The sequence below is a fragment of the Amborella trichopoda genome, chromosome 6, assembly GCF_054954075.1.
Source record: "Amborella trichopoda isolate Santa Cruz 75 chromosome 6, AtrichopodaSantaCruz75HAP2 v2.0, whole genome shotgun sequence".
NCBI classification, from domain to species: Eukaryota; Viridiplantae; Streptophyta; class Magnoliopsida; order Amborellales; family Amborellaceae; genus Amborella; species Amborella trichopoda.
Genome location: NC_142341.1, coordinates 53,060,069 through 53,087,752, shown reverse-complemented (window position 1 = coordinate 53,087,752; position 27,684 = coordinate 53,060,069). Strand labels below are relative to the sequence as shown.

Here is a 27,684-nt window from a genome sequence, read left to right as displayed (position 1 = left end):
AAAAAAAAAAAACAAAAAAATCGATCATGGATTACAAGAAAAGAAAACAAACATTTCGATCATGGATTACAAAAAATTCTATTATGGGTTACAAAAAACCAAAAAATTCGATCATGGATTACAAAAAAATCTATCATGGATTACCAAAAAAAAAAAAAAAAAACCGTACGGAATCGCCGATTCCGTACAGTGAATCGCTCGATTCACTGTACAGAATCGTCCGGTTCTCTCTAGAACCGGACGATTTTCGATTTTTGGGAGATCCGGTTCCTTTTTCACTATTTCCGAGTCGAATCGGGCGAGTCCGGTTCGACCCGGCGTTTTTTAAAACGCTAGTCTATAGTATTTAGTGCTTAACCAAAAAAAAAAGTCCATATTGAATTATATGCGCACCCATGATATATCTGGCAATAGCTGCAAGACATGGAGAAGTATACAAAGAGGCAATTTATTTTTCATAAATGAAAGCCACGATTATTTTTACCCATTAAATTTTATATCGGATCATTCATTAAATACAAAGTTAATTTTGCTTTTTTTTTTAATTTTGTGAAAGGTCTCATATCATCCAATTTAACATTTAATGACTAAGATTAATTGTGACCACTTTCGTAACACAGATAGGTCATGTCATAGTAATGAATCCCATGTGATATGGCATACTTATTTTTTAAAATAAGCAAATAAAATTCACTTGGCATTTTATAGAAGACAGGGATATGGAGAGAAAATGAAAAAGTTTGGAGGAGACCTAGAGAGAGAAAGAAAGACAGCTTAGAGAGAGAGAGAGAGGGAATTCAGACGGGGAAATGAGCTCAGGAGAGCGGTGCTGAGGCCCGGTAATCTCCTTTAAATGGCCGAAGATTTGCTGCCATTTTCTCTGAGCTTTTCGATTCTCTATCTCCCTGAGTTTTCTGATTTTCTCTCTCTAAGCTTTTTGGTTTTTGCTGTGTTTGGGGCTTCGGAGATTCTTCCCCCGGGTTTACTTTTATCTGTTGACTGATCAGCAAGTCACAGGGCGGCCCGTTTGCTCTTTCTCTGAACTTTTCAGTCATGGCGGACACGCTTTAAACGCTTGTGAATTCTAGGGTTTTGGGCTCCCAAACCATCTGGTGATTCTTGGGTTTCTCTTCTGTTGTACCTGCTTGATTTTGGGTTTCTTAATTCTTCACTGCTCTTCTGTGCTCGAGAATTAGCTCGTGTTATTATCCTAGAAGGTTTAACTCTTCTTCTGGTTTGCAAGAGCAGTTAGAATTGGAATTTGGTGGTTATTGTATTTATTTGGAGATTTTCAGGGTTTTTTGAGGTTCTGAGTAACATTTGGAGTTATTTAGTTTTTTCTGGGTTTTCTTTCCAGTATTTTTCTCGCTCTTAGCAACGGTTAGGACTTAGAATTTTAATTGGATCGTCATAGGGTTTTTTTCTTTTTCTTAATCTGTGGTTTTCGGTTTTGGGATTTTTTGAGTATTGTATGGTTCTGAAAGAGAAAAATTTCAATCCTCTACAGAATTGTCTGGTGTTATTTGGGACTCTTAATACAATTAACTGATAAGAGTTTTTACCTAATTTTCAAGGTTAGTGAGGGTTTGAGCTAGGACTTTGAGGTCTTCATTGACTCTCAACACCGGTGCTCTTTAGGATTATTGGATTCTTGAGATTGGTTGCAGTTTTCGGGGGAAATCTTCTTTGGCTCCAGAGGTCAATTAGGGTTCTTTGTGTGCATTTATTGGGTCTTGCCCCATCTCAGAGGATCAAATTTCTGGGCTGTGGCTTGAATTACCTCTGTTTTTAGAGATCAACTAAATTTTGTTCTGGGGTTGGGTCTGCAAGTTCAGTTGGGGGGCACAAGATTAAAATCCAATCTTGCCTCCCCAAAAGGAAATAGGATTTGCTCTCCATTATTCCTAGGGTTTTTCATCAGTCACATACATTGGTCAGCCATGCGTGCACCTTCTCTTCTTGCACAATGCCTTCCAGGCCTGTTGCCTCATGATAGGGGGAGCCATAGTCTCACTTCAATAGCTGATAGGGATCTCCATCTCCCTTCTCCAGCCGTGGAGATTATTCCTTCAAAGGTATAAGAACTTTTCATTTCAATTCATGAATTATGACTCTGTAATTGTTGAATTTTTTTTCTTTACTTGATTAGTTTTAGTTTGGGTTTTCCTTTATTTGTGATTAATTGCTGGTTCTTCCATATTGCTGAATTCAGGATTCTGCTTTTGGTATGTAATTGAATTTGGGGATGTGTTTTTTGTTTGATTGATATGCGCTTATGTTTAGTCCATTTGATGGGCGAGTTCACTTTGCTTTATATTTTTCTGTTAGGTCGGTTTCGAATTAAAATCATAAGTTAACTTTCAAAAACGATAAACATCTGATTAATATCATGCTTCCTTTTTATGGTTGGTTGTCTTTTTTATGATGTGGAAACTTGTTTGACCTATGCTTTGGCTCTGCAGTTCAATTTGTAGTTTGTTGGTTACTAACTTAACAAGTACCTATAAAGGGCAATGCTGAAACTTTTAGCAAGTAAAATTGAAATGAAAACTTATTGTGGAGAAAATTGGCTTGTTCTTATCCTATTATTTGCGAATTAGACCTGGATGTTGAATTTCAAAATTTTATAAAAAAAGGGACTATAAGAAATTAATTTTTATAGCTGGCACATTTATTCAAAATTCTTGTTTGGTATTTTTCTATTCTTTATTGGAGAGTGTGATTCTCTATGCTTTTTTTATATTTACTTTCTCTTCACACTGGGAATTGTGGAAGTTGATATTTTAGCTTTTACTACATCTGATTCTAGACCCTTTTTTTGATACATTTGATCTAGACCCTTGTTATAATACATCTGATCTAGACCTTTCTTTAGATTAGGTTGGCTGATTTAGTGCATCTAACATTAACTATACAAAATTAAAAAACAATAAATCTACTATTAGAGAAAATTCTGTTTGCATTTTTTGTCGTGCGCCAGTGAGTCTTTTTCCCAACGTATATCTGTATGTTTTTGGATAGGCTGCTCACCCTTACAAGTATGCTGGGGAAAATGTCAATTTGCAGGGGCTTCATGTCTTCAAGGTAATTTTAATCTTCCTCTTGTTTTTGTTGTTTTCTCTTTGTACTTTGTAGAAGGACTTTCATGCTTTGTCTTTTATTTTGAAGTATATTTTAAAGGGGCTTTTCGATCATCTATTTCAGGGAAGGGTTAGTGTTGCTGACATCATTGGTTTTTCTAATTCAGATATGGTTTCTTCAAGATCCGACGGTAAGCCAGAGATTTCAAATTACTTATTCTGGGAACTGCAGTCTAATTTGTTTGGCTTTTTCCATTATCTGAATGGCAGCTTACGACTTAAGGGCAATGGCATGGGAAATAGGGGTTTTTCTGTTTTATAGAAAAAAAGAGGCGTGTGGGAGTGAGGTAGGGCTGCCGGGTGGAGTGGCGGGGTAGGAAATGAATGCTTTGCATGGTGCTGAAGGCATTCAGGGTATTAGAATAAAATGGAAAGCTAATCTCAATTAGTTTGCTCTTTGTATCTTTGAAAGTTTTATCTGCAAAATATAAATAAGGAATTAGTAATTGGTTCCCTTTTTTATTAACATTTTGACCATGTGTTCCTTAATTTGATTACTTTCACATTTCTATTATCATCTATATTTTTATGAATTATATTCTCGTTTCCTTCAGTTTCAGTGGTAAGAAGTACACTTATGTTGTTGCAGGGGGTGTAAAATCTTGGGAAGGTTCTTTGGATCTTGTGAATGCCCTTAAACACGAGATTCGTGATGGGCAGTTGAGTTTTAGAGGCAAGCGGATTTTAGAGGTAATTTTTACTTGAATTCATGGCTTGAAGAACCATGCCATGGTCCCCTATGTATTATGTTAATGTTCTCAATGGAGTTTAAATTCTTGGGAGAGTTTTGTTTGTGTGGTATCCTTTCCTGAGCCTAATTTCTTTTTTTATTGCAGCTTGGATGTGGGCATGGTCTCCCTGGAATTTTCGCTTGTCTAAAGGTACTTATCATTGCACCTTTTTTAGGTCTAGAGGGCACTCCCTACCCATGCATAGAAATTGGAGAATATCTTTGGCATGATATAAATCAATGAATTTGGCAATGCACGAGAAAATATTTAGCTCTCCAAGGCCTTGAAAATCTTGAGTTTATGGAGGCGTGAAACTCACCATTGATCGCATGTCCTGGTTTGGTGGTTCACTCATTGGATGGTGCCTACCCTAATGGACAACGGTTTTCCATTGTCCAGTGTTCTATAAAATAAACATTGTCTTAAATGACCAAATGGTTATTATTAAGCAAAGAATGACCTCATCTGATATTTCTCTCTAACGAATTCAATCACAGGGTGCCTCAACAGTGCATTTCCAAGACCTGAGTGCCGAGAAGATAAGGTGCACCACAATACCCAATGTCCTTGCAAACCTTGAGCAAGCCAAGGACCGGCAGGCCCACCAGCCTGAGAGCCCACTAACCCCATCGCGTCTCGCATTAGATCCCGACGTTCGCTTCTTTGCCGGGGAATGGGAAGAGCTCCACACGATTCTATCTGTTGTTGCCAAGGATGCTGGTTTTGAATCAATGGGCGCTGCAAGCCTTAGCTTTTCAGAGGAGGATTTCGCCATGGATGGCTGTAGTAGCCATGATGGGAGCTGCTCAATTGTTCAAGACTCTTCTTCTCAGAGGACGAGGAAGCTCTCAGGGAGCCGGGCTTGGGAGAGGGGGAGTGAGACCGACGCCACAGAGGGTGGATATGACATAATTCTCATGGCCGATATTCCGTACTCGGTGGCATCATTGAGAAAGCTCTATGCGCTCTTCAAGAAGGTCAGTTGCTTTAATTTTCACCCATTTCTGTTTCTATTTTTTCTTCTTTTTTTTCCAAACTCTTTTGGTGTTGGATTTTTTCTTTTGTTAGAGAGCGCTTTTTTTCTTGGTTGAATTTCTTAAAGATTGAAAGGTATTTGTTTCAATTTACTGGTAGTATGTGTAGAAGAGCTTTTGCTTGACTTATTCAGTAGATGAGTCTTATCTTTGTAAAGTAAGAAATAATGAAAGTGGGATTATTACGCTGCGTTAGAAGTGGTTTTTGCAAGAAAGACACTATACAGTTAAGGATGCCTCAGTGGCCGACAGACACCGTCTGCCAGGGTCTTTGGCAATTGAGCTATTATCGGAAAGAAAATGCCTCTCTTAGCTATTAGAGGAGGCCTCATGAGTTCCGTTCCTATTGCACTTTCTGCAATGGATCACTGCTCTGATGGTGTGAGGGGAGATTTGGTGCCTTGAACAAATGAAAACCTTGGTGAGAGTATGAGACAGTATTGCTAAGATCCTAACTGCTTGTACCGTGTTTTATGTCTTTGGTGCTTACCCTCTTCCTTTCTTTTTGTTTTATTTTTTGAACAGCCCTGTTTTCTACCATTAGTGTTATTCAGTGGCAAAAGGATGAGAAAGCTTCTCAAGCTTAGCATTTTTCTGATTTTTTTATTCTTAATTTATTAAGTGACTAATCAATTTTCCTAATGCTATACTTTAAAGTTTCTTGTCCATCAGCTGGATAAGTAATCACTTGGGTGTTTTTTTTATATTTTCGACAGTGCCTGCGACCTCCATATGGTGTATTGTTCATGGCAACAAAGAAGAATTATATTGGTCTTAATGGTGGAGCCCGGCAGCTTCGCGGCCTGGTTGATGAGGAAGGCATTTTTGGGGCTCATATGATAACAGAGATTGGAGACAGAGAGATTTGGAAATTCTTCCTCAGATGAATTTTACTTCCATTTCTAACATCCCTTCCTTGCCTTCAGATTGTATCGATGGGAACAGAGAAGCATTTTATGAATAGCTTTTCCTCTATACAGTGTCGTAAAATAATGTAAAACCAAGAAACCTGTCGGTTGTTGTGCTCGCCCCAAATCTGCATGCCACGATCATAGTGTTTTTTTTTTTTTATTATTGTTTAATTTGTGCCTGTCAAAATCAGGTATTTACTTGGGCTTGTTCTGCAATCTATCAGCAATTCTTGAATCATAGCTTTCTCGAATTATTTTATTGAATTATCAGAGCATATGCATCAGATTTAATTGTATCATGTATGGTACTGGAATTTTAAGGAAACAGTAATGGCTTCCTCTGAACAGTCAAATCTGCATTGTCGATGCTGATAAATATATGCTAGAAAAGCTAGTTATGAAAAGTATTAGCTTCAAATGTGTAGTCAAAGGTTTTCCATGACGAATACTGCATTCCGAATGTTGGTAGCCTATTGTTTGTATTGTAAACAATCGGTTGTTCAGGTTTGAACTGCAACTGGCAGAATATTTGAAACTTTTTAAAATTGTCTACATTTTCTGTGCCTTTTCTTTTATTAATTTGGCTGAGTTGTCCTGCCGTAAATCGTTGAATCGAACTGAACAGTTCGGAACGCACTAGTGGGTGACCGGTTCACCCAAGTCTGACTTTTTAAACGTTGGTTGGCAAAGCCGTTGTCTTTGACAATAATTTGATGAGACAAGAATCTGATTCTTTCACTTGAATGGGGAAGTCATCATTTGCAGATTTGAGTGCTGTCCATGACGAGTGTAACCCAGTATTTTACTCTTCTATCTATGAAGATTGTAATCTAGAATTTTAGAATTGTTTTATATATACAAAAAATTTATTCAAGTTGCAACTTTATATTTATAGGAGTAAGATGCCCCTCAAATTCTAGCAAAAAAGAGTTTTTCAAAATTGTAAAATCTTCTAATTGATTATCTCGACTTGGAGATATATGGATATAAAACAATAAATAAATAAATTTCAACTCGTAAAAACAATATATCTTGTAACAAGTAGTCTTGATTGTCTATTTATAGATTTGCTTGATTTCTATTGTTTTTATAATGTTAAATTTCATAATTAGAGTTAAATATGAATTTTCAAGCCGCTGTAATGTTTAATGTTTACGACATCAGGTAATTTAGATGTATACTTTACTCGTATAGGCAATTTAGATGCGTGCTTTGCTTATATAGGTCAAGGTGCTATATTATTATATAAAGGAAGAAGGTTATATAAGGTTGAGGCTTTAAACAATCAAATTAATGAGCATTTCAAAAATTCACTTCAAAAGATTGTTTGAAACAATTGTTTTGATGCTCAAAAATCATCAGATCGATCATCTCAACCTTAAGATGTATAAATATGAGAAAATTGGATTTTTTATCTTAAAAATAGTGCATCATGTAATGTAATTTTCTAGATGGTCAATTTTCAAAATTTTCAAGAGATACTATTTTTAAAGCTTTAAGTTTTATAATTAGATATAAAAATAAATTGTCTAGCCATCACAAATATTTCTAGTACTGAAACATCTTTCAACACTATTAGAAGGTGCCTTTTACTTTGTTTGTTTAGGGTCTTAGCCTTATACAAACCACACACCTTTTTCATAAAAATAAAAATAAAAATAAAAAAGTGGAAAAAGTTTATATAGAGTTGAGGTTTTAAACAATCATATTAGAGCCCACCTCAAAAATTTCATTAGAAGATGTTGTTTTGATACCCAAATATCTTCAAATTGATCATCTCGGCATTAAGATGCATGGACATAAGAAAAAAAAAGATTTCAAGTTTTGAAAATAGTGCATCTTGTAACACAATTTTTGGACAAGTAATGATACTATGAGACCCTCCCACACCCATATGAATAGGATCCCAAAGGATTACCATTAAATTTTAATACAGATCTCTAGAAAAATTATCAATAAGCCCATTCACCTAAGTCCTACACCCATGTGATAACTTTTCTATAGATATGTGTTAAAATTTAATGATGATCCTTTGGGTCCTACTTACATGGGTGTGGGAGGGTCTCATGGTGTCATTACTCTTTTTGGATTTGACAATTTTCAAGTTTTCATGATCTACTTGATCTATGCTATTTTTGAAACTTTAAATTTATAATTAAAAATAAAAATATATTTTAAAGCTCTAACAAAGATTCCCAGTATTGAAACCATATTTCTCGATGCCATTTGAAGGTGCGTTTTACTTTGATTGTTTAGAGCCTACTAACTATAAAAACCGCACTCAAAAGAAAATCAAGAGAGAAAGAGAGCAATAAGCCTTGAAGTGAGAGAAAGGTGTCTAGGGTTTGTGGGTCGGGATCTAACTTTTCTAAATTGGAAATTGACTGAGGGAGCATTAACTATGATACATACGCACAAACTAGACATGGATTTTGGACTCAAATGTCTATAGGTCGATAATAGAGATGGAGTCTAGACTTTAGTAATTGTAAGTAAAGGGTCATGAATATAAAGTATGAAAAAGTTTATATAAGTGCGAGACTCGAAACAATCAAATTAGGGTGCACCTCAAAAATTTCACTAGAAGAGGTTGTTTAGATGCCTAAATATCTTCAAATTGATCGTCTCGACTTCAAGATGCATGGACATGAGGAAAAAATGGATTCAAGTTTTGGAAATAATACATTTTTAGACCGTAAAATTTCAAGATTTTCAAGTTTTCATAGAACTACTCGATCTACACTATTTTTAAAGCTTTAAAGTTTATAATTAGCGATAGAAATATATTTGAAGGCTATCATAAACATTTATTGAAACCACATTTCTCGAACTATTTGAACGTGTGCTTTACTTTGATTGTTCAGAGCGTCTCTATACAAACTGCAACGAAGTTATAAGTAAAGGATGAGGTTTTTATAAGGCCTAGGTTTTATGAAAACAAAATAAAGCCTCGCCTCTAAAAATATGTGATATTTATGAAGAGGTCCTTGTTCTCCCAAATTTTCAATTTTTTTCTAAGTTTGCTCTCAGTCTCATGTTTTAAATGTTGGACTACATATTAAATTTATTTTCTAATTTTATGATATTTACAGGTCAGCTCAATGTTAAAAACATCAAACGTCAATTTTGTAGGGTGGTCTAATGTTCCAAAAATGAAACCGGCCTAATTTTTGTTGAAACATTGGATCGCCTCAAACCTTCAAAAAATGAGGTTCCCTTGACATCTACGAATTAAGATTGTACTTTGTTAGTATTGGATAACATGGGTCCTTTAATATGCACCAATTAAGATTTCATTAATGTTAGAAACATTGAACCACCTTTAAACCTTATTTTTTGGAAGTTTTACAGTCTGATGTTTCGAACATCGAATCCACTAAAAAGTGTATAGCATTTATTTGACATCAAAGTTGTGAATATCAAAAAATAAATCTAATATGCAATCCGATGTTTAAAACCTCCAACCCAAAGGCAAATTTGGAAAAAAATAAAAAAAAAGTAGGGAAGTCAGGCGCTCTGCATAAATACTACATATTTTATTGGGATCATACCATAATAATGGTACCGACATAAATTTACCTTTAAAAATAAAAGGTGCAGTTTCTATAAGGTTGCACCTTAAACAATCCAATTAAAGCACACCTCTAACTTTTATCATACTATGTAATTTTGTTGTAAATTTTTTTTAAGATTATCTTAAAATCTATTTTCATATCTAATTAGCAATTTTAAACTCCAAAAATAATTAAAATCAAGAATATTTATAAACATATGAAAATCTTGAAAATGGATGGCCTAGATAATATGTTACAAGATGCACTATTTTTTAGACTCAAAAACTTTTATTTTTTAAGTCGAGATATCAAATAGGAGGATTTTTCAACACTAAAACAACCTTTCCAATAGAATTTTGAGGTGCATGTGTTATTCAACATTTTAAGGTTGTAAACTTTTCCCAAAATTAAAAGGTTTCTTTTTCTTTTCTTTTTAAGTGTCGTGGTGCTGCTACAACTTTAGACAAAGTGATCCCGCGGGAGCACGCTACGTATGCACAATAGATACCCGTCTCTCTATCTGTACTCTGTTATGCCATGGATGTTAAATGGATAAAGCTATTTGTGACAAAGGAGAACTCCTCACTACCCAGGTCGCCCATGCACTCTCTCTCTCTCTCTCTCTCTATCTATCTATCTACAATCAAAGCAGAGAGACAGGAGAGATTTTGATTCAATATTCTTCTTATCTGAAACATCAATTGAACCAGAGAGAACTTTTTCTCTATTGGGTTTGCACCAGTAAGCCTGAACTCTCTCTCTCCCTCGCCATGAATGTAATGGATAAAGCGGTTATGTGACTTAGGAGAGCTCCTCAGTTCACTTAGCCATGCAGCCCACTGCTGCTGCCATTACTTATGCGAATTCGGCCTGCAACCACTCCCCACTTCTCGTAAACACGGGATGCGACGATGGCGGCCGTATCCATTTCTCTACGAATCCCACTACACACACATTGGTGTCGTCTTCATTGCAGCGTTGCACCTCCATGAAGCAACTGAAGCAAATACAGGCTCTAGTCATCAGGGTCTTCGCCTCTGAGCAGCACTTGTACTCGAAGCTCTTGGCCTTCTGCACCACCAGCCTCGCCAGCAGCCTGCAGTATGCGGGCGTCATGTTTGAGCACATTGTCGCCATGTCAATGGAGGACGTCGCAGCGCTGTCGGCACCGTCTTTTGTGTATGCGTGGAACACCATGATCCGGGTTTACGCCAATGGAAACATGGACCCGGCACGAGGGGTCCTCCTTTATGTTCGGATGCTGGAACGGAGCATTGCGCCAAACAATTTCACCTTCACCTTCTTTGTTAAGGCATCAGCGTCTTTGGGCTCGTTGCTGCTGGGCCGCGCTGTCCATGGGCATGTCTTCAAGTTCGGGCTCGAGAGGGATGTTTACGTCCAGACTGCCCTGCTGCACATGTATGCGACTTTGGCGGAGGAGTGGGAGAGCGCTTTCCATGTCTTCGAAAAAATGCCTCGCAGGACTGCCGCATCATGGAATACCATGATCGCAGCCTATGCCCGCCGGGGTTGCCTGCATGAGGCACAAAGGCTCTTCGATGAGATGCCCCATGGGTGCAAGGACGAGCAATCTTGGACTGTCATGGTGGATGGGTATGCAAGGGCTGGGGACTTCGAGGGAGCTACCGCACTCTTTGAGGGGATGCCTGTGCGTGTGATGAAGACCACCGCCACGTGGAACGCCATGATATCTGCGTATACCCGAGCCTCCATGCCCCATGACGCTTTGTCAGTCTTCCGGCAGATGCAGATGGCGGGTGTGAAGCCAGACAAGATCACAATGCTCGCCATCCTCCCCGCATGTGCAGACTTGGGGGCCTTGGAACTTGGGGAGTGGCTTCATGTCTACATTGACAGAAGGATGATGACCACGCCTCCTGTTGCTGCTTCTTCTTTGAGTAACTGCCCCGCCAGGCGAGATGTTGCCCTCAGCAATGCGCTGATGGACATGTATTCGAAATGCGGGAGCATTGAAAAGGCAATGAAAGTGTTCGAGAACACGGCCGTCAAGAGCCTGGTGTCATGGAACACCATCATCACAGGACTGGCACTGCATGGCCGGGGTGAAGAAGCCTTAGCCATGTTCAGAGAGATGAGGACGTCAGGGGTCACACCGGACGACATTACATTTGTGGGGGTGTTGTGTGCATGTGGGCACACGGGTCTCGTAGAAGAAGCAAGGATGTTATTGGAGATGATGAGGAGGGACCACGGGTTGGTCCCCAAGGTGGAGCACTATGGGTGCGTAGTGGATGCGCTGTGCAGGGCAGGTCTCTTGCAAGAAGCCAAATGCCTGGTTGAAACCATGCCTGTAAGAGCCAATGCCGTGATCTTGGGTACGCTGCTCAACGGTTGCCGAGTCCACAACAACAATGTGGGGTTAGGCGAGAGGGTATTGGAGAGGCTGGTGGAGCTTGACCCACAAAATCCGGGCTACTATGTGCTCCTCTCCAACATGTATGCCACTGCCAGTAGATGGCGTGATGTGCACCGAGTGAGGAACTTCATGAAGGTGCGGGGGGTGGAGAAGAAGCCCGGCTGCAGCTCCATAGAGGTGGGGAGCATGGTTCATGAGTTTGTGGCAGGTGATCGAACCCACCCAGACACAGATGAAATACACCGCAAATTGGAGCAAGTTGCGGAGGAGCTGCATGCGGCTGGTTACATGGCAGACACTTCGGCCGTGCATCTAGACCTGGAGGATGAAGAGAAAGCCGATGCCTTAGGCCATCACAGTGAAAAGTTGGCCGTGGCTTTTGGGCTCTTGAATACGAACCCAGGGACCCCTATCCGGATTGTGAAGAATATCAGGGTATGCAGCGACTGTCATGTGGTAATGAAGCTCATATCCAAGCTTTATGATCGGGATATCATTCTCAGGGACCGGAACCGCTTCCACCTTTTCCAACAAGGTGACTGTTCTTGTAAAGACTACTGGTAATTACCAGGGGAGCAAAGAGGCCATCCCCTCGAAGATTATCAGTAACCTTATGAATTCTAGAAAGAGGGAGAGACACAAGCATGGCAATTCCTGTGTGGAAGGGATTGTTTGCTACAAAATATACACCCCACACATGGCTAGCTTGGTTGTATGCCTTCAGTTGTGAGGCTGGTAACCTCCATCTCTCTTATCCCCTCCAAGCATAAGCCTAGAATGTATACATAGAGAACTGTTCCCAATAATATGTTGGATACATGTCTTGGGTTATGGGAAGAATGCCATGAATCGTTGTATAGAGCAGCAAACTGAGGCCTACCTTTCAGCTTAACAGAAGAAAGAGATGGGGTTAAAAGCAAGGCACAGAAGAAAATTCCAGGGGACTCTGCAATTCTCGACCATGGCTTACTCCACTGGCAGCAGTGGTGGGGATGTCGTATATGAGTAGGATCCGCCTTCTTGTAGCGGCGTTTATGGTTCGGCTCTTGCTACTGGAACCCCCATCTAAAGAGACCTGCTATCCTTATTCCAAATATTCATGTCATCCATTGAGAATTTGAACTATGGAACGTTGTTCTCCCTTTATGAGGACTCCCCGATCAACAAGAATAATAACTACAACAAGAACAATAACAGCAGCTCAGTCCCATGAAAAAGAAGAGGAGAAAATGCTTACTCACAATGAAGAAGACAAGTCCCACCATGAACCCTGGGGACTCACATGGAAATGGTAAAGTGGATGGCCTATTGAATTTGAGTGGGCCGTGTCTGACCCCATATCATGGTGATCGCGAGGAGCAACACGGCTACTGGTGACCTTCGGCAGAAGAATATGGTACATATTACCATAGGTACGGTCATGGCATTTCTGCGGCTTCTGGTTATTAGTCAGATCAGCCAAGCATCTTTGCAGAGGGACTGACCTCCTCTTCTCAAGACTGTTATTATGGAAGAGTCCACAACTAATCATGAAGAACACGAACAAACAGGCTGTTTAATTTCATGGTAGGGAGCTGAGGAGTCGATGAATGTCATCTTTGGATCTTCAAATCTCGGTTCCAAATATCTAAACAATGAAAACTCTAGCTATGAGTAACCCCATTATCATCAGGACAAGTATGTGGAACCTTTTTGGAAATCCATACCATAAAGCATCTTACTGGTGACCAAGGGAAGTTGCAATCTATATACTCTTCTTAAGAATTGGATGCTTCATTCTTTCGTGCAGTTTCTGGTTTATTGGTTCAGTAAGTTAGGCCGAGTGTGAATGTTCTATCCTGTATCCAATTGTTCTCTTTATATGAACTAAAGTGCTTAGAATATCAACTTGATGCAATTTGGTTTGCTGGAATCATGTCTGAAACATTAAATTGTTTCCTTGGTTTTCTTGTTCACATACAATTAAGAGGAAATACCATTAAAATTGTAAAACTACCTTAAAATATTAGTTATGTGAAACTAAGTATCAATAAAATGGTTACTTGAAAAGATTAATTCGCTCAACTACCTTCTCAACTATTTTATCAAAAAATGCTTAAAATACTGCTGTTTTGGATTTGGATCTTGAACAAGCGGTGGCATTCTGGTATTTTTCCTCATTTAAAGTGGCCCAAACCAGATGATATAGGCATCCGTGCATGTTCTGGGTTCAAAACCAGGAACACATTTTCTCCATTAAAAATATATTTTTCTAGGTTTGGAATCCAAAATAATGAGAGGGGCATTTACATCGTTTGTTTTTCATTTACCCAAGTCAAATGGTGAAACCACCCCCTCTTGTTCCAAGTTCTAAATCCAGAACATGTGGTTTTTCATTAAATTTGTTGTCCTAGGTTTGGAACCCAAAACAAACAAGAGCGTCTTGGTAATTTAGCCCACTTTCGTCATGCACCAAATTACAAAAATATCCCTACATACTTAAGATTCCAAACCTTGGGCATAAGCAAATACTTGAGGAGGTACTTGAATAAAATGGTCTTATTAAAGTAACCACTTCTTGCCCCACTCACATGGACCAAATTACCAAAATACCCTTCTATTCAAGATTCCAAACCTTGGATATAAGTAAATACTTGAGGAGGTACTTGAATGAAATGGTCCTGTCAAAGCAACCACTTGTTGGCAAATTGGTTGATGTTACCACCTTTAGTGTTTTTTGAGGTAGTGTGACCATTTTTATGATATTCTACCCAAAGGATAACATTCCACAAGGAATAGTAGCCAAATTGTTTTCCTAAACTACAAATAGGTAAATGTGTTTCATGCTATCCCAACCGTTACATAATGGCTATGAGGCCTGTAAACATGCAAACTAAGGCTTATGGCCAGTAGTGTTACATGACACTGGTGTCATGTCTAGTTTGTGCCTGAAGTGTCTTCGTGCTTCAGCCTAAAAAATAGATCCAGCCCAACACGTCTATACATGTTTATATGAAAAAAGTAAAAGCATTACTAGCCTTCCTCTGTGCAAATCAAGCTTTTGGATCTTGGTTCTCTTTGTGGGGCAATGAAAAAAAATCAATCTAAGCGTAAGTTCCCCCCCCCCATTCCCCCCCTAATTGCACGTGTTTATTGATCCCAGACCTGATCAAAGTCTTCCAGAAACAAAATTGGATTTTCCAGTTAGATATGATGGAGGTGGTGATTTCCATCTGGAAATGTGTTCTAATTTTCCAAATTATACGTTGGTCTCATTCTTCTCTGCTCATAGATAAGATGGCAAACTTTTTAGTAAAAGATGAGGGAATTTTTCTCAGCATAAAATTACAGTTTAAATTAGTATACAACTTCTCACCTTTCTGGTGCACTATTTTCTTCAAACATTTGTAGATCTTTCTCATGCTTATGGCATAGACATGCTATTTACTTCACAAGTGTGGGGCTCGCCTTCTTTAAGTGCCCTTTTAATGAATTGGATATCCACCGCTAAAGGAGATAAAGAGAGGATGCACTTAACCTTCCCAAACCATCCTTTCAACATTATTTCCCAAGTGTAAAACTATTTGCATGGGGAAAGCACACAATAATACAGTTTACTTTTGGTCCAAAAAGGTCAGAAACACCCACAGCTCTCAAACATGAAATCAGGCAGCTGAAGGTATATTATTGACTGCAGTCGACAACCAACAACTTGTCTCTCAAACTTTGTTTGAAGAGATGGAAAACACCACACATCGGTTTTGCATTTGACGGCTTGGGGTGTTTGTGACCATTGTGTCCAAGAGGTAATGCTATGGTTGTATACAATCCCATTTGCATATGCCATATACCGTTGTATTTTTGGAAGGGATATTTTCTTTGCATTCCTTCAGATTCTAACCTGCAAGAAACCAACAAAGATCAGTTTATGATAATCTGATCATGCAAAAGCAAGGAACTAAAGCAAAATATTTATAGGCATTATTAAAAGAGACATCAAGAACCCCTCTTATGTACATGATTCAGAACAATATGTACATAATTCTCTCTCAGATTTTTAGAGCTTCACAACAATTCATCGAAGGAAAGCAAAAAGAGTATATGAAGGTTTGATGGTTTATGACAGGAATAAAAGTTATTAGCTAGCAACACTCTCTCTCACACACACACACAACCATGCCTCCTCTCTCTCACACACACATACAAAGCAATCCTCTCTCTCTCTCTCTCTCTCTCTCCTCCCCCCCCCCCCCACCCCCCTCTCAAAAACACACACCCACCTATTTTTCAATTAGTTCCCTAACTCAAGACTAGTAATGCATGCAAAAACAACCTACACCCACTCACAAGAACTAAATCATATACTTATCAGGATGAAGTAAGGACCAAATCACTATATTAAACCATCATTATCATCTGAGCCTTGTTCCAACTATTTGGGGCTACACGAATTCCGTCTTTCCGCTCTATCAAGGGCCATATCCTAAATCCTATACTAAACCACCAATTCATGAGTGATCATTACACTCTCATGACCAAGACATTGATTTAAAACATCAAACCACAATTCCAATGTCAATAAATATCTGGCATACTAGAAGCAACCATTCAATCAAGTACATGAGCAAACAATTTACACCATTCAATCAAGTACATGAGCAACAATTTACACCATTCAATCAAGTACATGAGCAAAGAATTTTATGAAAGGCAAGGATTAATTAAATTAATTTAACGGGTTAGAGTTAGCGGCCTTTGAGGGATAGAGTGCACTCCTTAAAAGCCTTGAATGACCTAAAGATGAGCTCTCTTTTACGGGTAAATGACCCAGATGTGAGTAAATAATGATGAAGCAAACATCTGGAATCAAATCCACACTTTGACTTTAGAAAGAAGATGTTGGACCATATATTCCAGTAGTGACTATAAGAGGTTAAGCTCACAAAGCAATGTAAATTGAATGGAAAAGATCATAAAATATACAGCAGACAACCACACTAATCAAAATGAGAAACAATGACCTATGAATGTAGTTCGATGAAAATAGGCCCCCACATGTGCTATAGTTGACTACCTAAATAATCAACTATTCCAACCCTGAATGGTTTCCATTCTTCTTTTTCTTCACAACTCCATAAGCCAGTGAAGCTGCAGTATGTCACTGATGATACAAAGAACTTCTAAACGAGCCATGTGGTGATCGTCATTTGCAGCCATCCTATGAGAACCATTGAAATATGCTGTAACTGTCAATGTATACCCAAGGAAAATAAAGCATTAGGAGGAAAGAAAGATTTAATCAAAATGAGGCATCAACAAAGTGTTAACCAGAGAGATTTACAAAAACATGAGCTCCATAGAAGACAACTGGTGCTAAAATTAATCAGCTAAGTAGACATAGGAAGGTAGAAATGATGAAACAAAAAATCATGGAGCATGGATCCTCAAGCCTGGCAGTAAAGAAACGGATTACTCAAAACATGAAGGTAAAATTGTCAAACTTCACCTAAGATTTGAACTATTACACATTTTATCCATATTTTTTTTATCTCATTAGTCATCATTCTTTTCTTTTCTTGAATGTAAAATCAGTCCATCATTCTTTTAATGAAATTTCAAATAGCCCATCAAATGACAAATCAATATCGGGTTTGACATTTATCAAATTACAACTAGGGTACAATATTAAAATAGTTCAACTTTTAGGTTTATTCTGATAAATTTCCCAAAGGAAAAAAAAATGCACAACCTGAAAAACCACAGAACACTTGTGATGTTCACACAAGTGCACCCCGTTAATGGGTTTTTGGTCTAGTGCAACCAGTTAATGTGTTGCTTTACCTTATGTAATACCTTTTTCTTTAATATAGTAGCGAACAGATTTTAAAAAAAAGAGACACACACTTGTGATGTTCACTAACTTGTAGGCACATTTGCCAAGAAAACTGGAACAGATAACGAGACTAACTTGTAGGCACATTTGCCAAGAAAACTGGAGCAGATCAACGAGAAGAAACTGCATAACCAGTGCCTCTTATTCTCATAAGAAATGTCTACACGCATTTACTTAAAAGGACCAGGGCTCGGACAGAGAAATGCTTGTAAGTATATAATATAAACAAAAGAAACATTTGCCTAAAACTTTGGTTATAACCACTACACAACATCCACCAGTAGCCCACTAGGTTTAAATAAACGTTGGGCAGCCCCCAGGCACACGGAGAGATCTAGGGCGCCCAGCGCCTAGGCAGCTGCCAGAACCTCAGGTGCCCAAAGGTGTGAGATATACACATTTATACATATATGTGTGTTTGTGCTGTCCACCTCACATATGTGCCTATGTATGTCTTAAATATGTACATTATTGCATTCAAATGTATTCTAACTTTTTTATGTAAATACATGCGCATGAATGTTGAAACACATTCAAATCAGTGAAAATTTTAATAACTAAAATAGTTATAAGACAAAGTACATGGTGCATTAGTGATTTAGTGTCCATACACTATATAGTCCATACTTCATACAATCATACTTATAGACTCCCAAGTCTCAAATGAGACCAAATGACCTGTATGAAGTCGTTCGTACAAAAGATACTATACAAGTGAAAAGAGAAGGAGATTTTCAATTTTACGATGTTTCAGATGTTTGATCTTCAATGTTTCGGTTGTCTAAAGTCATGTGGACCCTAAAATTGATTTCAATAATATATGGTAAGGTTTCATATGATTCTATGAACTTCTAAAATTTTCTTCTTTCGAAAAAATCGCAAAATCGATCAATTATGGGTGTTTCTACTTTGGGGGGGTCAGAATACGCCCTTTTCATGGGTCAAAATTACCCAAAATGGCCCCACAAAAAATTTTCTTTTCTCCCATTTTATTGGACATTCCTGGGCACGACTCTTGACTGCCTAGGCGCTCGGCAGGATGTTTTTTGAGACGAAGGTTGGCCATGTTAATCCCCTCCATTATCAGAGATATCCCGTCATTTAATGACCACCCCCTTCCCCCAATCAAATCATCCCTTTTCCTTAAAACTTTGTTGGATCCCTAACCTTGCTTCCCCTATCAACTTCCCAAGACCTACTAAGAAAAAGGAAAAAGGAATCACAAAGGAAATGCCCAACACTTGAAATTAGAAGAATTGGGAGCACAAATTCCTAATGAAATACTTATAAATTACTACTACTAAAATTTATCAATTTCTGAATTTATGTTCTCTTTATTGCATGCTTTTAGGATGGGGTTATCAGGTGTCCTTCTTTAATTGGACAAACCATTACAGACAATGCAAACAGCATTAGGTTCTCAGTTTGTAACATATCATGCTGTCTTGAAGGAATTAATCCACAAGTTTGATATAGCAAAGCACCCAATGTAGTTCTTCATTATTGTTGATGAACAATTTACGTGCAGAGGCAAATGATGAACCTAATCTGAGAGGAAAATAATAATCTGAAGATAACTACTGGGATACTACAGTTGAATGCAAGCAAATAATCAAGGAAGATAATCCAACTTTATGATATTACAGCAATTTCACATATAGATGATTTTACTAATTTCCTGACCTTATTGCATTGCTTCAGACATAGATGTTCCATGGAAAAGTACAAAATAAAACTGAAGATTAAAAATAAAAAACTGAAGGTCCTAAGATCAAAACCACCGTTGGCTCTCTGTCACAACAACTCTTTTTTCTTTTTCTTTTATTTTTATAATAATATGAACTTTTTTACACTAAAATCATATAAAAATGTATACAAAAGTGCGTGTGCATGTTTTTCCTTAAGGACCTTTACAAAAATGGCTTAACGGTCAATAGAGCAAAATTGTGTATATGGCATATACAACTGCACAAACTCCAATCAACAGCAACTACAAAAAAAATTATAGGCAAGGAGTGTTTGTTCATTAGATTTCCACCTCATATATTTGAATGAGACTGTTATTCTTGACGCTCTCTCTAAAGTTTCAGATAAGATACTGTCCAGCCTCCATGGAGAGCCTTCCCTAGCCAGCACCCATGCAACGGTGTTGGCTAAGTTGTGAGGTCGGCCAAGCTAGGGTAAACGTTCTCAGTCCCTGAAGTCAAGCAGTGGCTTCGGCTCTCTCGAGCCTCTGTTACCAATTGGCCCTGAAAAAAAGTATTGGCCCTAAGAAAAAAAACTATCTCAACTGAACTATTGCCTACCCTTCAAAAGAAAATAAAGAAATAAAACAAACAAAAGAGAAACTCCCATATGTATGGCTGTCTTTTAAGGTCACAATAAAAAGGTTTGTATAAAGTCCAGTTTCAACAATTACCACCAATAGAGCCTGCCTGCTTGAGGAATTTTCGTCATCAAACAATCATCTTTGGGCTTCTTCCAAACACAAGCATCTGTTTCTAACCGCAAGCCCTGTCAGGAATATAAGCACTGATTAGTCACCAAATTTTCAACCTTCTATATTTATCATTTCAGGTTATAATATTTTGTGACTTGGGAAATAGAATGAAAAATACCTTGAGGAGAATATGGACATTGTCACAGATTGAGGTCCAGCAAGTTAGATCAGCACTGCCAACAAATGTAAAATTAGGCCTCGTAAACAAGCATATTTTCCTCAATCATAATAGCCATCTCAAACTCTCTTTGCATGTAGCATGCTTCTATCAACTGGGTCTTAGTCGATTCCTCTGGGAGTTTTCCCCTTTTAAGCATAGCGTCAAAAACAAAATGGGCTTCCCTTAATCTATTTTCTTCACAGAAAAGGCAGATCAATCTGTTGAAGTTATACCGACATGGGGCACAACCATGCATAAGCATTTCTTGAAACAGATTGAAAGCCAGATCAATTGCACCATTAACAGAGAGGTGTTCAAGTAGTCGATCATAGGAAATCTTACTGGGAACAAAACCCTTCTTATACATTGTGAGTGTGAGCGATAAAGCATCCACTATTCTTCCCGCCAAGCAAAGGCCTTTAAGAAGTGCATTATATGTAACCTTATCAGGGGGATACCCATCCATAGCCATTTGATTGAATAACTTAATGGCAAGATCAATTTCACCATGCATGCTGTGGCCATTGATAAGTATGGTATACGTCACTTGATTAGGGTGCACCCCATTTTGAAGCATCAAATCAAGAAGGTCGTAAGCATCTCCCATCATGTCAGCCCTGCAAAACCCATTAATCATCCCATTGTAAATATGCAAATCAGGCATGAGCCCATCATCTATCATATCTCGCATCAAATTTAGAGCCAGCTCAATCTTTTCCTCAGAAGAATTGCACAAAAACCGTTGCTCAAGTCTTGAGGGCTCCATAGTCTTTTGAGGGAGCAGATTAAAGAGCATTTTTCTCGCATCTTCATTTCTTTTGGAACGGGAAATTGGTATGGGGTGCTGCCGCACCTTACGTGAGATATTTCGGCAAACCCCGCTTATCAGAGATCCATAAGTGATCAAATCAGGCTCAATCCGGTTTTTAATCATCTGATCAACAAAGCTTAAAGCCACACCAATCTCGCCTCTTCGACAGAACTGGTTAATGAAAGAGGTGTACAGAACCCTATCAGGTTTGAAACCATCTTCCAACATCCTTTCAAGATAAGAAGACCCACGCTGAACCATGTTTCTCTTAATCAAACCATTTATTAGTGCACAATACGCATGGGAACTCGGCTTTAAACCCAAGTCTATCATCTCTTCAAACAAATTGCAAGCATCCAAAGCTCTTCCCACTTTGGAAAACCCATTGATTAAAGTGGTGTATACTTTCACATCAGGTGCAGTCCCACCTTCAAACAACCAATCGAACATAGATTCGGCTTCCTCCGTCCGATTTTCTTTGCCCAGGCAACCAATAATAGAGTCATAGATGGCAACAGTGGGCTCCAACCCGCTTTCAAGCATCTCCTCAAAGGCCCGAAGAGCCAATACTAGGTTTCTTTCCTTGCAGTGCCCACTTATCATTATCAAATAAGTCGCCCGATTGGGAACCAAACCTCTCTCCCTCATTGAGCTCACTAGGGCTTCAGCATCTGCAATTCGATCCTCCTTGAAGAGGCATTTAACCAAGGAATTATACGTGGAGACAGTGGGTTCCAATTCAAGGTAACCCATCTTATTTATGAAATAAAAAGCGCTGTCAGATTTCCCTTCTGCACAAAAAGCATTAATCAGTACATTAAAAGCCACACTACTTGGAACAATGTTGCTTCTCAATATCTCGTCCAACAAAAGCTCAATTCCTTGCGGACTCGAATCTGAAAACACCCAGTCATCAAGACTGCAATTATGCCTTGCCATCGCCTTTAAGAGCTTCAAAGCAAGAAGGGGCTCCCGATCTTTTGGATAGTTGTTTATAAGAGACAAGAACATAATGTGGTCAGGTGCTAGGCCACTATCTAGCATCTTATTGAACAAAAAATCAGCCTCTGAGAACCTATTCTCCTTGCAAAGAACTTGAATCAAGACTGTGTAACAGTGAACATTGGGCGCACAACCATGGCTGGACATGACATCAAGAAGCTTCAAAGCAGAGTCTAGCCTGTTATCTTTGCAGTATCGATTGATTATAACACTATAAGTGACCACATCAGGCTCCAAGCCTCTCGCATGCATCTCATTGAAATACTCCCAAGCCAAATCAAGATGACCCAGTTTCACAAAACCATAGATAAGTGTGTTATAAGTGTAGGTATCCAATTGAAACCCCATTTTACCCATCCTGCAAAATAGTTTCAGAGCCATGTCCATCTTTCCATCTTTACAATACCAATAGAGAAGGGAAGTATAAGTCTCAAGCTTTGGAGAAAGACCTTGTAACTCCATTAATCGACACAGATATTCTGCCTCCTCAACCCTCTTGTTCTTAAAGCAAAAATGCATCAAAGACTTGTAGAATTGAATGCTAGGCTTCATACCGGAACCCACCATTGTTTCAAACACTTGGAGAGCCTTGTCAAAATTCCCCCGAGAACAGAGACTAAACAGAACTAACCTACAGGAAGATGAACTAGGAAGAACCTTGAAGGATATCGCTCTATAGAACAAACTAAGAGCCTCAGGTACTCGCTCTTTTATGCAGAGCTCTTGAATCGACGCGTTAATGGCAGGTGAAGAAGGCAGAGAACCAACCTGAACCAGAGCCTCGAGATGGTCAATGGCCTTCTGCAATTTCCCCAATCTACTGTAACAAATTATCATACAATTGACCATGTCAGGGTCCGGGACAATCTCTCTAGAAAGAAGGTAATTGTAAAACTCTTCAGCTTTTGAAGCATGGCCTGATACAACCAAACTTCTCAAAAGAGAAGTGAGACTCTTTAGATTGAGAATTAGGCCATGAGAGATGGAGAAATCAAAACAACAGATGGCATTTGAGAGCTTAGACTTGGAACCTCTGATAATTCGATCGAGAACCCCTCGAGATTCTTGAACCATGCCCCTGCTCAAAAGCTTCTCTGCTAAACCTAAACAATACTGCAAATGCTCTTTGGACAAATCTTGAGGAGCTACAAACGAATCCAGCGCAGCAATAGAAGTTGAAAAACCCATGAATTTCATGGGTGTTGGGTGTCTTATAACAGTTCGAGAAAGTTTGAGAGAGAGTCTCCTCGCCATAGTTACTGAAAGAACCCAACTGTTTACTTCATACCCATTAAAACTCTCATTGTATTGAGGTGAGAATTTTCATTGCATCAATGGAAGGTGAAAAACCCATGAGTTTCATGGAGTTGGGGAGTCTAATTATATGGAGAGGGAGAAATAGAGAGAGTATCATTGCCATAGCTATAGAAAAAACCAATTTTTACATCAAATCCATGAAAGCTCCAACTGTTTAAAGTCAGAGAAACTCAGTGGATCAATGAAAGGAGAAAAACCAATGAATTTCATGGAGATGGGGAGTGTTACAAAAGCGAGAGGACGGCACAGAGGGAGCCTCCTCGCCATTCTAAGAGGAAGAAAACCCACTTTTACTCTACACCCAATTAAGTTATCGATCTTTCAGGAGTAAGAGAAGTATTTTTATACTTACCCAAAAAAGTTTCCGGGCTAGAATTTGCAGAGAAGATAGTAGGCTTCATATCCAGGAACAAATATCCCAGTTTCTTGATCAATCAAAAAGGAAGACAATCCCCCTTTATTGAGGAGAATGAGCAGAGACTTTGGTTGGAATTTGCAGAGAAAATTAGTTGAAGTCCACGGAGGTTTAAGATGTATGAGAGGGTATAAGGAGCAGTTCGTTGAGAGAGGAAACAGATGATTCATGAGAGATAAGTAAGTGGGCGTTTCCAAGAAAGAGATGAGACCTGTGTCTAGCTCTACATAAGACTCTCTCTCCTCCCCCCTGTTATGCCACACCTCTCTCTCTCTAACCACTGTTGTGGCCACCTCTCTCTCTCTCTTTCCCCTTCACTTCCGCTTTCACGCCTTGTCGTTGCTGCAGTGGTCTCTCTCTCTCTCTATCTTTCCATCTCCCTTAATATCTTTTCGGCCTCTGTATTTAACGGCCTGTTTGTTTTGGCCATAACAAATTGTGCATATCAATGAAATGGTGAACGATTATACTGTGCTGCAGTATCTAAAAAACCCGTATTCGTAGGGTGGATCGTCCAGCTCACAATCCGTGTTTGGAAATGCCGGATCGCCGTTTGGGATCACTATGTATTGGTGATTTACAAAATATTAAAATTTAGAATTTAGAAAATGAAAAAGGTTACATACGGTTGCAACCTTAAAATGTAGAACTAAAGATGCACCTTAAAAATTTATCGAAAATGTTATTTTATTGTTGAAAAACCCTTTAATTGGTAATCTCGACATCGAGATGGATGGATCTGAAAATAAAATAAAAGGTTTTTGAGTCCTCGAAATAGTGCATCTTGCGGCACATTATCTAGACTGTGAATTTTCTAGATTTTGATATGTTTATAGATCTACTTGCTTTTAATCATTTTTTTAGTTTAAATTTTTCTAATTAGATATGAAAATAGATTTTAAAATAATCATAATAATTTTTTACAACAAAATTACATGATAAAACTTGGAGGTGCACCTTAATTGGATATAATTTTATCAAAATTTTGTTGTAAAAAAAGATGACCAATAATTTCTTTACCAAATTTTCCATAGATCCCAAAAGCTCGTCATCTAATTCCTGCACCCCATCAATGGCCATTCCAATATACTTTTGGATGGAAATGACAGTCACCTACAAGGCCTTCCAATACCTTATTCCATACAACTAAATACACATTCAGTTATGTCTTAGTAATGAAAATGATCACTATGGAGTACTATTCAAATTTTAACTTAAAATTATTATTTTATTGTTATATTTTAGTTATAGTTAAATAAATTTGCATATAATTATTCTATCTTTATGTATTAATTTATCAATAATTGTTTAAATTATTGTAACTAATTACTTTGTAATAACTAATAATAGTAATAATTATTATAAAGTTCATGTGACAAATATATGTGCAGTTAATTATACAAAAAATATAATTGAAATCTCCAAAAGTATTCAAAATCCTAATCTAATATCATGAATATCTCATAATCATATAAGCATAACTTTGTAATTAGTTATTAAGAGTAAAAAAAATTATAATATTATCTATAGAATTTATTATATTAATTAGTTTAGCTTCCCTTTAATAAAGGGAAAAGTTTATATAGAGCTGATACTATAAACAATCAAATTATAGCCTACCTCAAAAAATTCACTAGAAGAGATTGTTTTGATGCTCAAATATCCTCAAATTAATCAGCTCGACGTCAAAATGTATGGACATGAGAAAAAAATAAATTTCAAGTTTTGGAAATAGTGCATTTGATAATGTATTTTTGGACCGTCAATTTTCAAGATTTTCATAAATTTGGCGATCTAAACTATTTTTTAAACTTTATAAATATACATGGAAATATATTTTAATGCTATCACAAATATTTCTATCGTTGAAACCACATTTCTCAACACTATTTGAAAGTAGGCTTGTTTAGAGCCTAGGCTCTAGACAAACCGCACCCTTTAATAATTTTATTTGAAATTGGATTATAGTCATAATATTATCATTTCTAAGTTATCAAGATATCAATTTTTATATCTTGTTTGATATTCCGTTACATAGTATCAAGAGAAAGGCATATATATCATTTTATTTTTTTTGGCATGTATACCAACTCTATTATGAGTTTTAATTGCAATAAATATCTAATTATCATGAGTTGTTTATTACACATATCATGTGAAACATTTTTGTGACTTTATTTTTTCAAAATTTTAGAATAATATTTACTTATAAGTAAAAAAATTTGTTTGCTAACATTATATTAAAGTAATTTTAATTATTCTAAAAAATAATATGATTAAAAATAAGAAAAAATAAAAGATAAAACACAAAAGTAATTAACCAAAAATATAAAAATACAATTTTTATTATTTATGTGTTTTTCTTTTTTGCATTTTAAATTTATCCAGTTTTAAAAATAATACTTACTTACAACTAAATAATATATTTACGTAAAATAACTTTATTTATATTAGTGAAAGATATAATTGCATATATAAAAAAAGGGAAACAAGATAGTAATGAACGGTAACTACAAATTAGATATGTAAATAATGTAATTGAAATTATTTTTAAGAAAATAATTACCCCAAATGCAAGGCATTAATACAATTATAATCATATTTTGAAATTTATGTGATATAAAGTTTTTCTAATTATCTAGAAGAATATTTACTCACCAGTAAATAATAAATTTATTAACATGAATAATAATAAATTTAAAGTAGGTTATAAAATAATATAATTTAAATGTAAGCTTTCTATGATTCTCCTACAACATAAAACTTATATACTTCCTCTTATCTAACCGTCCATTCTGAAAGGAGGGCTAAGATTGCCGTAATCACAATACTACGTCTCTATACTATTTTATTTTTAATTTATTTTCTATAAACTATTTTGACACTAAAATTTGGACATCCAATCTTCTATTAAGCTTGCACTAGCGAAAAATATAAAAATTATATTTCCAATGACATAAAATAACCAAAATACCTCTGAAAGTTTCAAGAGGTATTTTGGTCATTATATTTTATCGAAAATTTATTTTTAATATTTTTTATAGGTGCACCCCAATGAAAAGATGGAGCGTACCAAATTTCAAATTCATAAAATTTGTATAAAAAAAACTAAAAATAAAATACTTTGAGACGTCGAATCTAATATCAAACGATGAATGGCTATCTTTATCAAAATTGGACGGCTGGATGGTAAGGGAAGCATAGATCTTCCATACTGTAGGGGAAGTATAAAAACCTTTCCCATAACCTATTTTCTAATAGAAGTCCGCACGTGAATATGGATCAACAAATTATCTCCTTTTATAACTCTCTATAAGCGAATATGGGAGTTTAAGATTGAAAACATATTTTAAGAAAATTATCGTTGATATACCTAAATTTTTAAAAAATTGGAAAAAAACTCTTTACTTTCAAAAACCTCGACCACACCCTTTTGGAACATTTTCATGTTTTTTTGGACGAAACTACCCTTTACAGTAGTATTTGTATCGTAATAAGAATTACGATATTAAAAATACCGTAATAAACTGATAACGGTACTATTAATACCGTTATATTTTAACTAAGCATTACGGTACTATTAGTAGGGTAATACTTATAAAATTCTTTACGGTACTACTTGTACCATAATACTTATTTTTAAAATGAAAAACAATTACGATACTTATAGTACAGTAATCTCTTAAATAATGAACTATCTATGCAACATTCCCCACCGCAATTTTTTTTCACACTTTTTTCCCTTAAGCAAAATTGTGGATATGGCATATACAACTGCACAAACTCCAATATATTTGAATGAGGCAAGGAGTGTTTGTTCATTAGATTTCCACCTCATA

The 27,684-nt window shown here is 37.1% G+C and overlaps 3 protein-coding genes across 11 annotated transcripts; 2 read left to right on the top strand and 1 right to left on the bottom strand.

Annotated features, from left to right (window-relative positions):
- The first annotated feature begins 882 nt into the window (after nt 1–882).
- Nucleotides 883–6,054, top strand: LOC18448552 (S-adenosyl-L-methionine-dependent methyltransferases superfamily protein). Its single transcript, XM_006858613.4, has 7 exons — nt 883–2,075; nt 3,022–3,084; nt 3,205–3,271; nt 3,730–3,830; nt 3,977–4,021; nt 4,369–4,848; nt 5,622–6,054. The coding sequence occupies exons 1-7, from the start codon at nt 1,941–1,943 to the stop codon at nt 5,790–5,792; spliced, it is 1,062 nt and encodes a 353-aa protein (XP_006858675.2). The 5' UTR covers nt 883–1,940; the 3' UTR covers nt 5,793–6,054.
- Nucleotides 6,055–9,790: 3,736 nt separating this feature from the next.
- Nucleotides 9,791–13,680, top strand: LOC18448553 (pentatricopeptide repeat-containing protein At3g62890). Its single transcript, XM_011630457.3, has one exon. The coding sequence runs from the start codon at nt 10,200–10,202 to the stop codon at nt 12,330–12,332; it is 2,133 nt and encodes a 710-aa protein (XP_011628759.1). The 5' UTR covers nt 9,791–10,199; the 3' UTR covers nt 12,333–13,680.
- A 1,373-nt stretch (nt 13,681–15,053) lies between these two features.
- On the bottom strand, nt 15,054–24,279 carry LOC105421752 (uncharacterized). Of its 9 annotated transcripts, XM_088869397.1 has the most exons (6): nt 20,643–24,279; nt 20,259–20,313; nt 20,060–20,154; nt 19,679–19,889; nt 16,769–16,993; nt 15,054–15,648 (listed from the first exon to the last, which is right to left on the bottom strand). In XM_088869397.1, exons 1-2 carry the CDS (start codon nt 23,365–23,367, stop codon nt 20,303–20,305), a joined length of 2,736 nt encoding a protein of 911 aa, XP_088725523.1. In that variant the 5' UTR covers nt 23,368–24,279; the 3' UTR covers nt 15,054–15,648; nt 16,769–16,993; nt 19,679–19,889; nt 20,060–20,154; nt 20,259–20,302. The 9 variants fall into 9 exon arrangements, with proteins under 9 accessions (XP_088725523.1, XP_006858678.2, XP_020531888.1 ...); XM_006858616.4 differs by having other exon boundaries at nt 20,259–24,279; XM_020676229.2 differs by having other exon boundaries at nt 16,822–16,993; nt 20,259–24,279.
- Nucleotides 24,280–27,684: the final 3,405 nt, after the last annotated feature.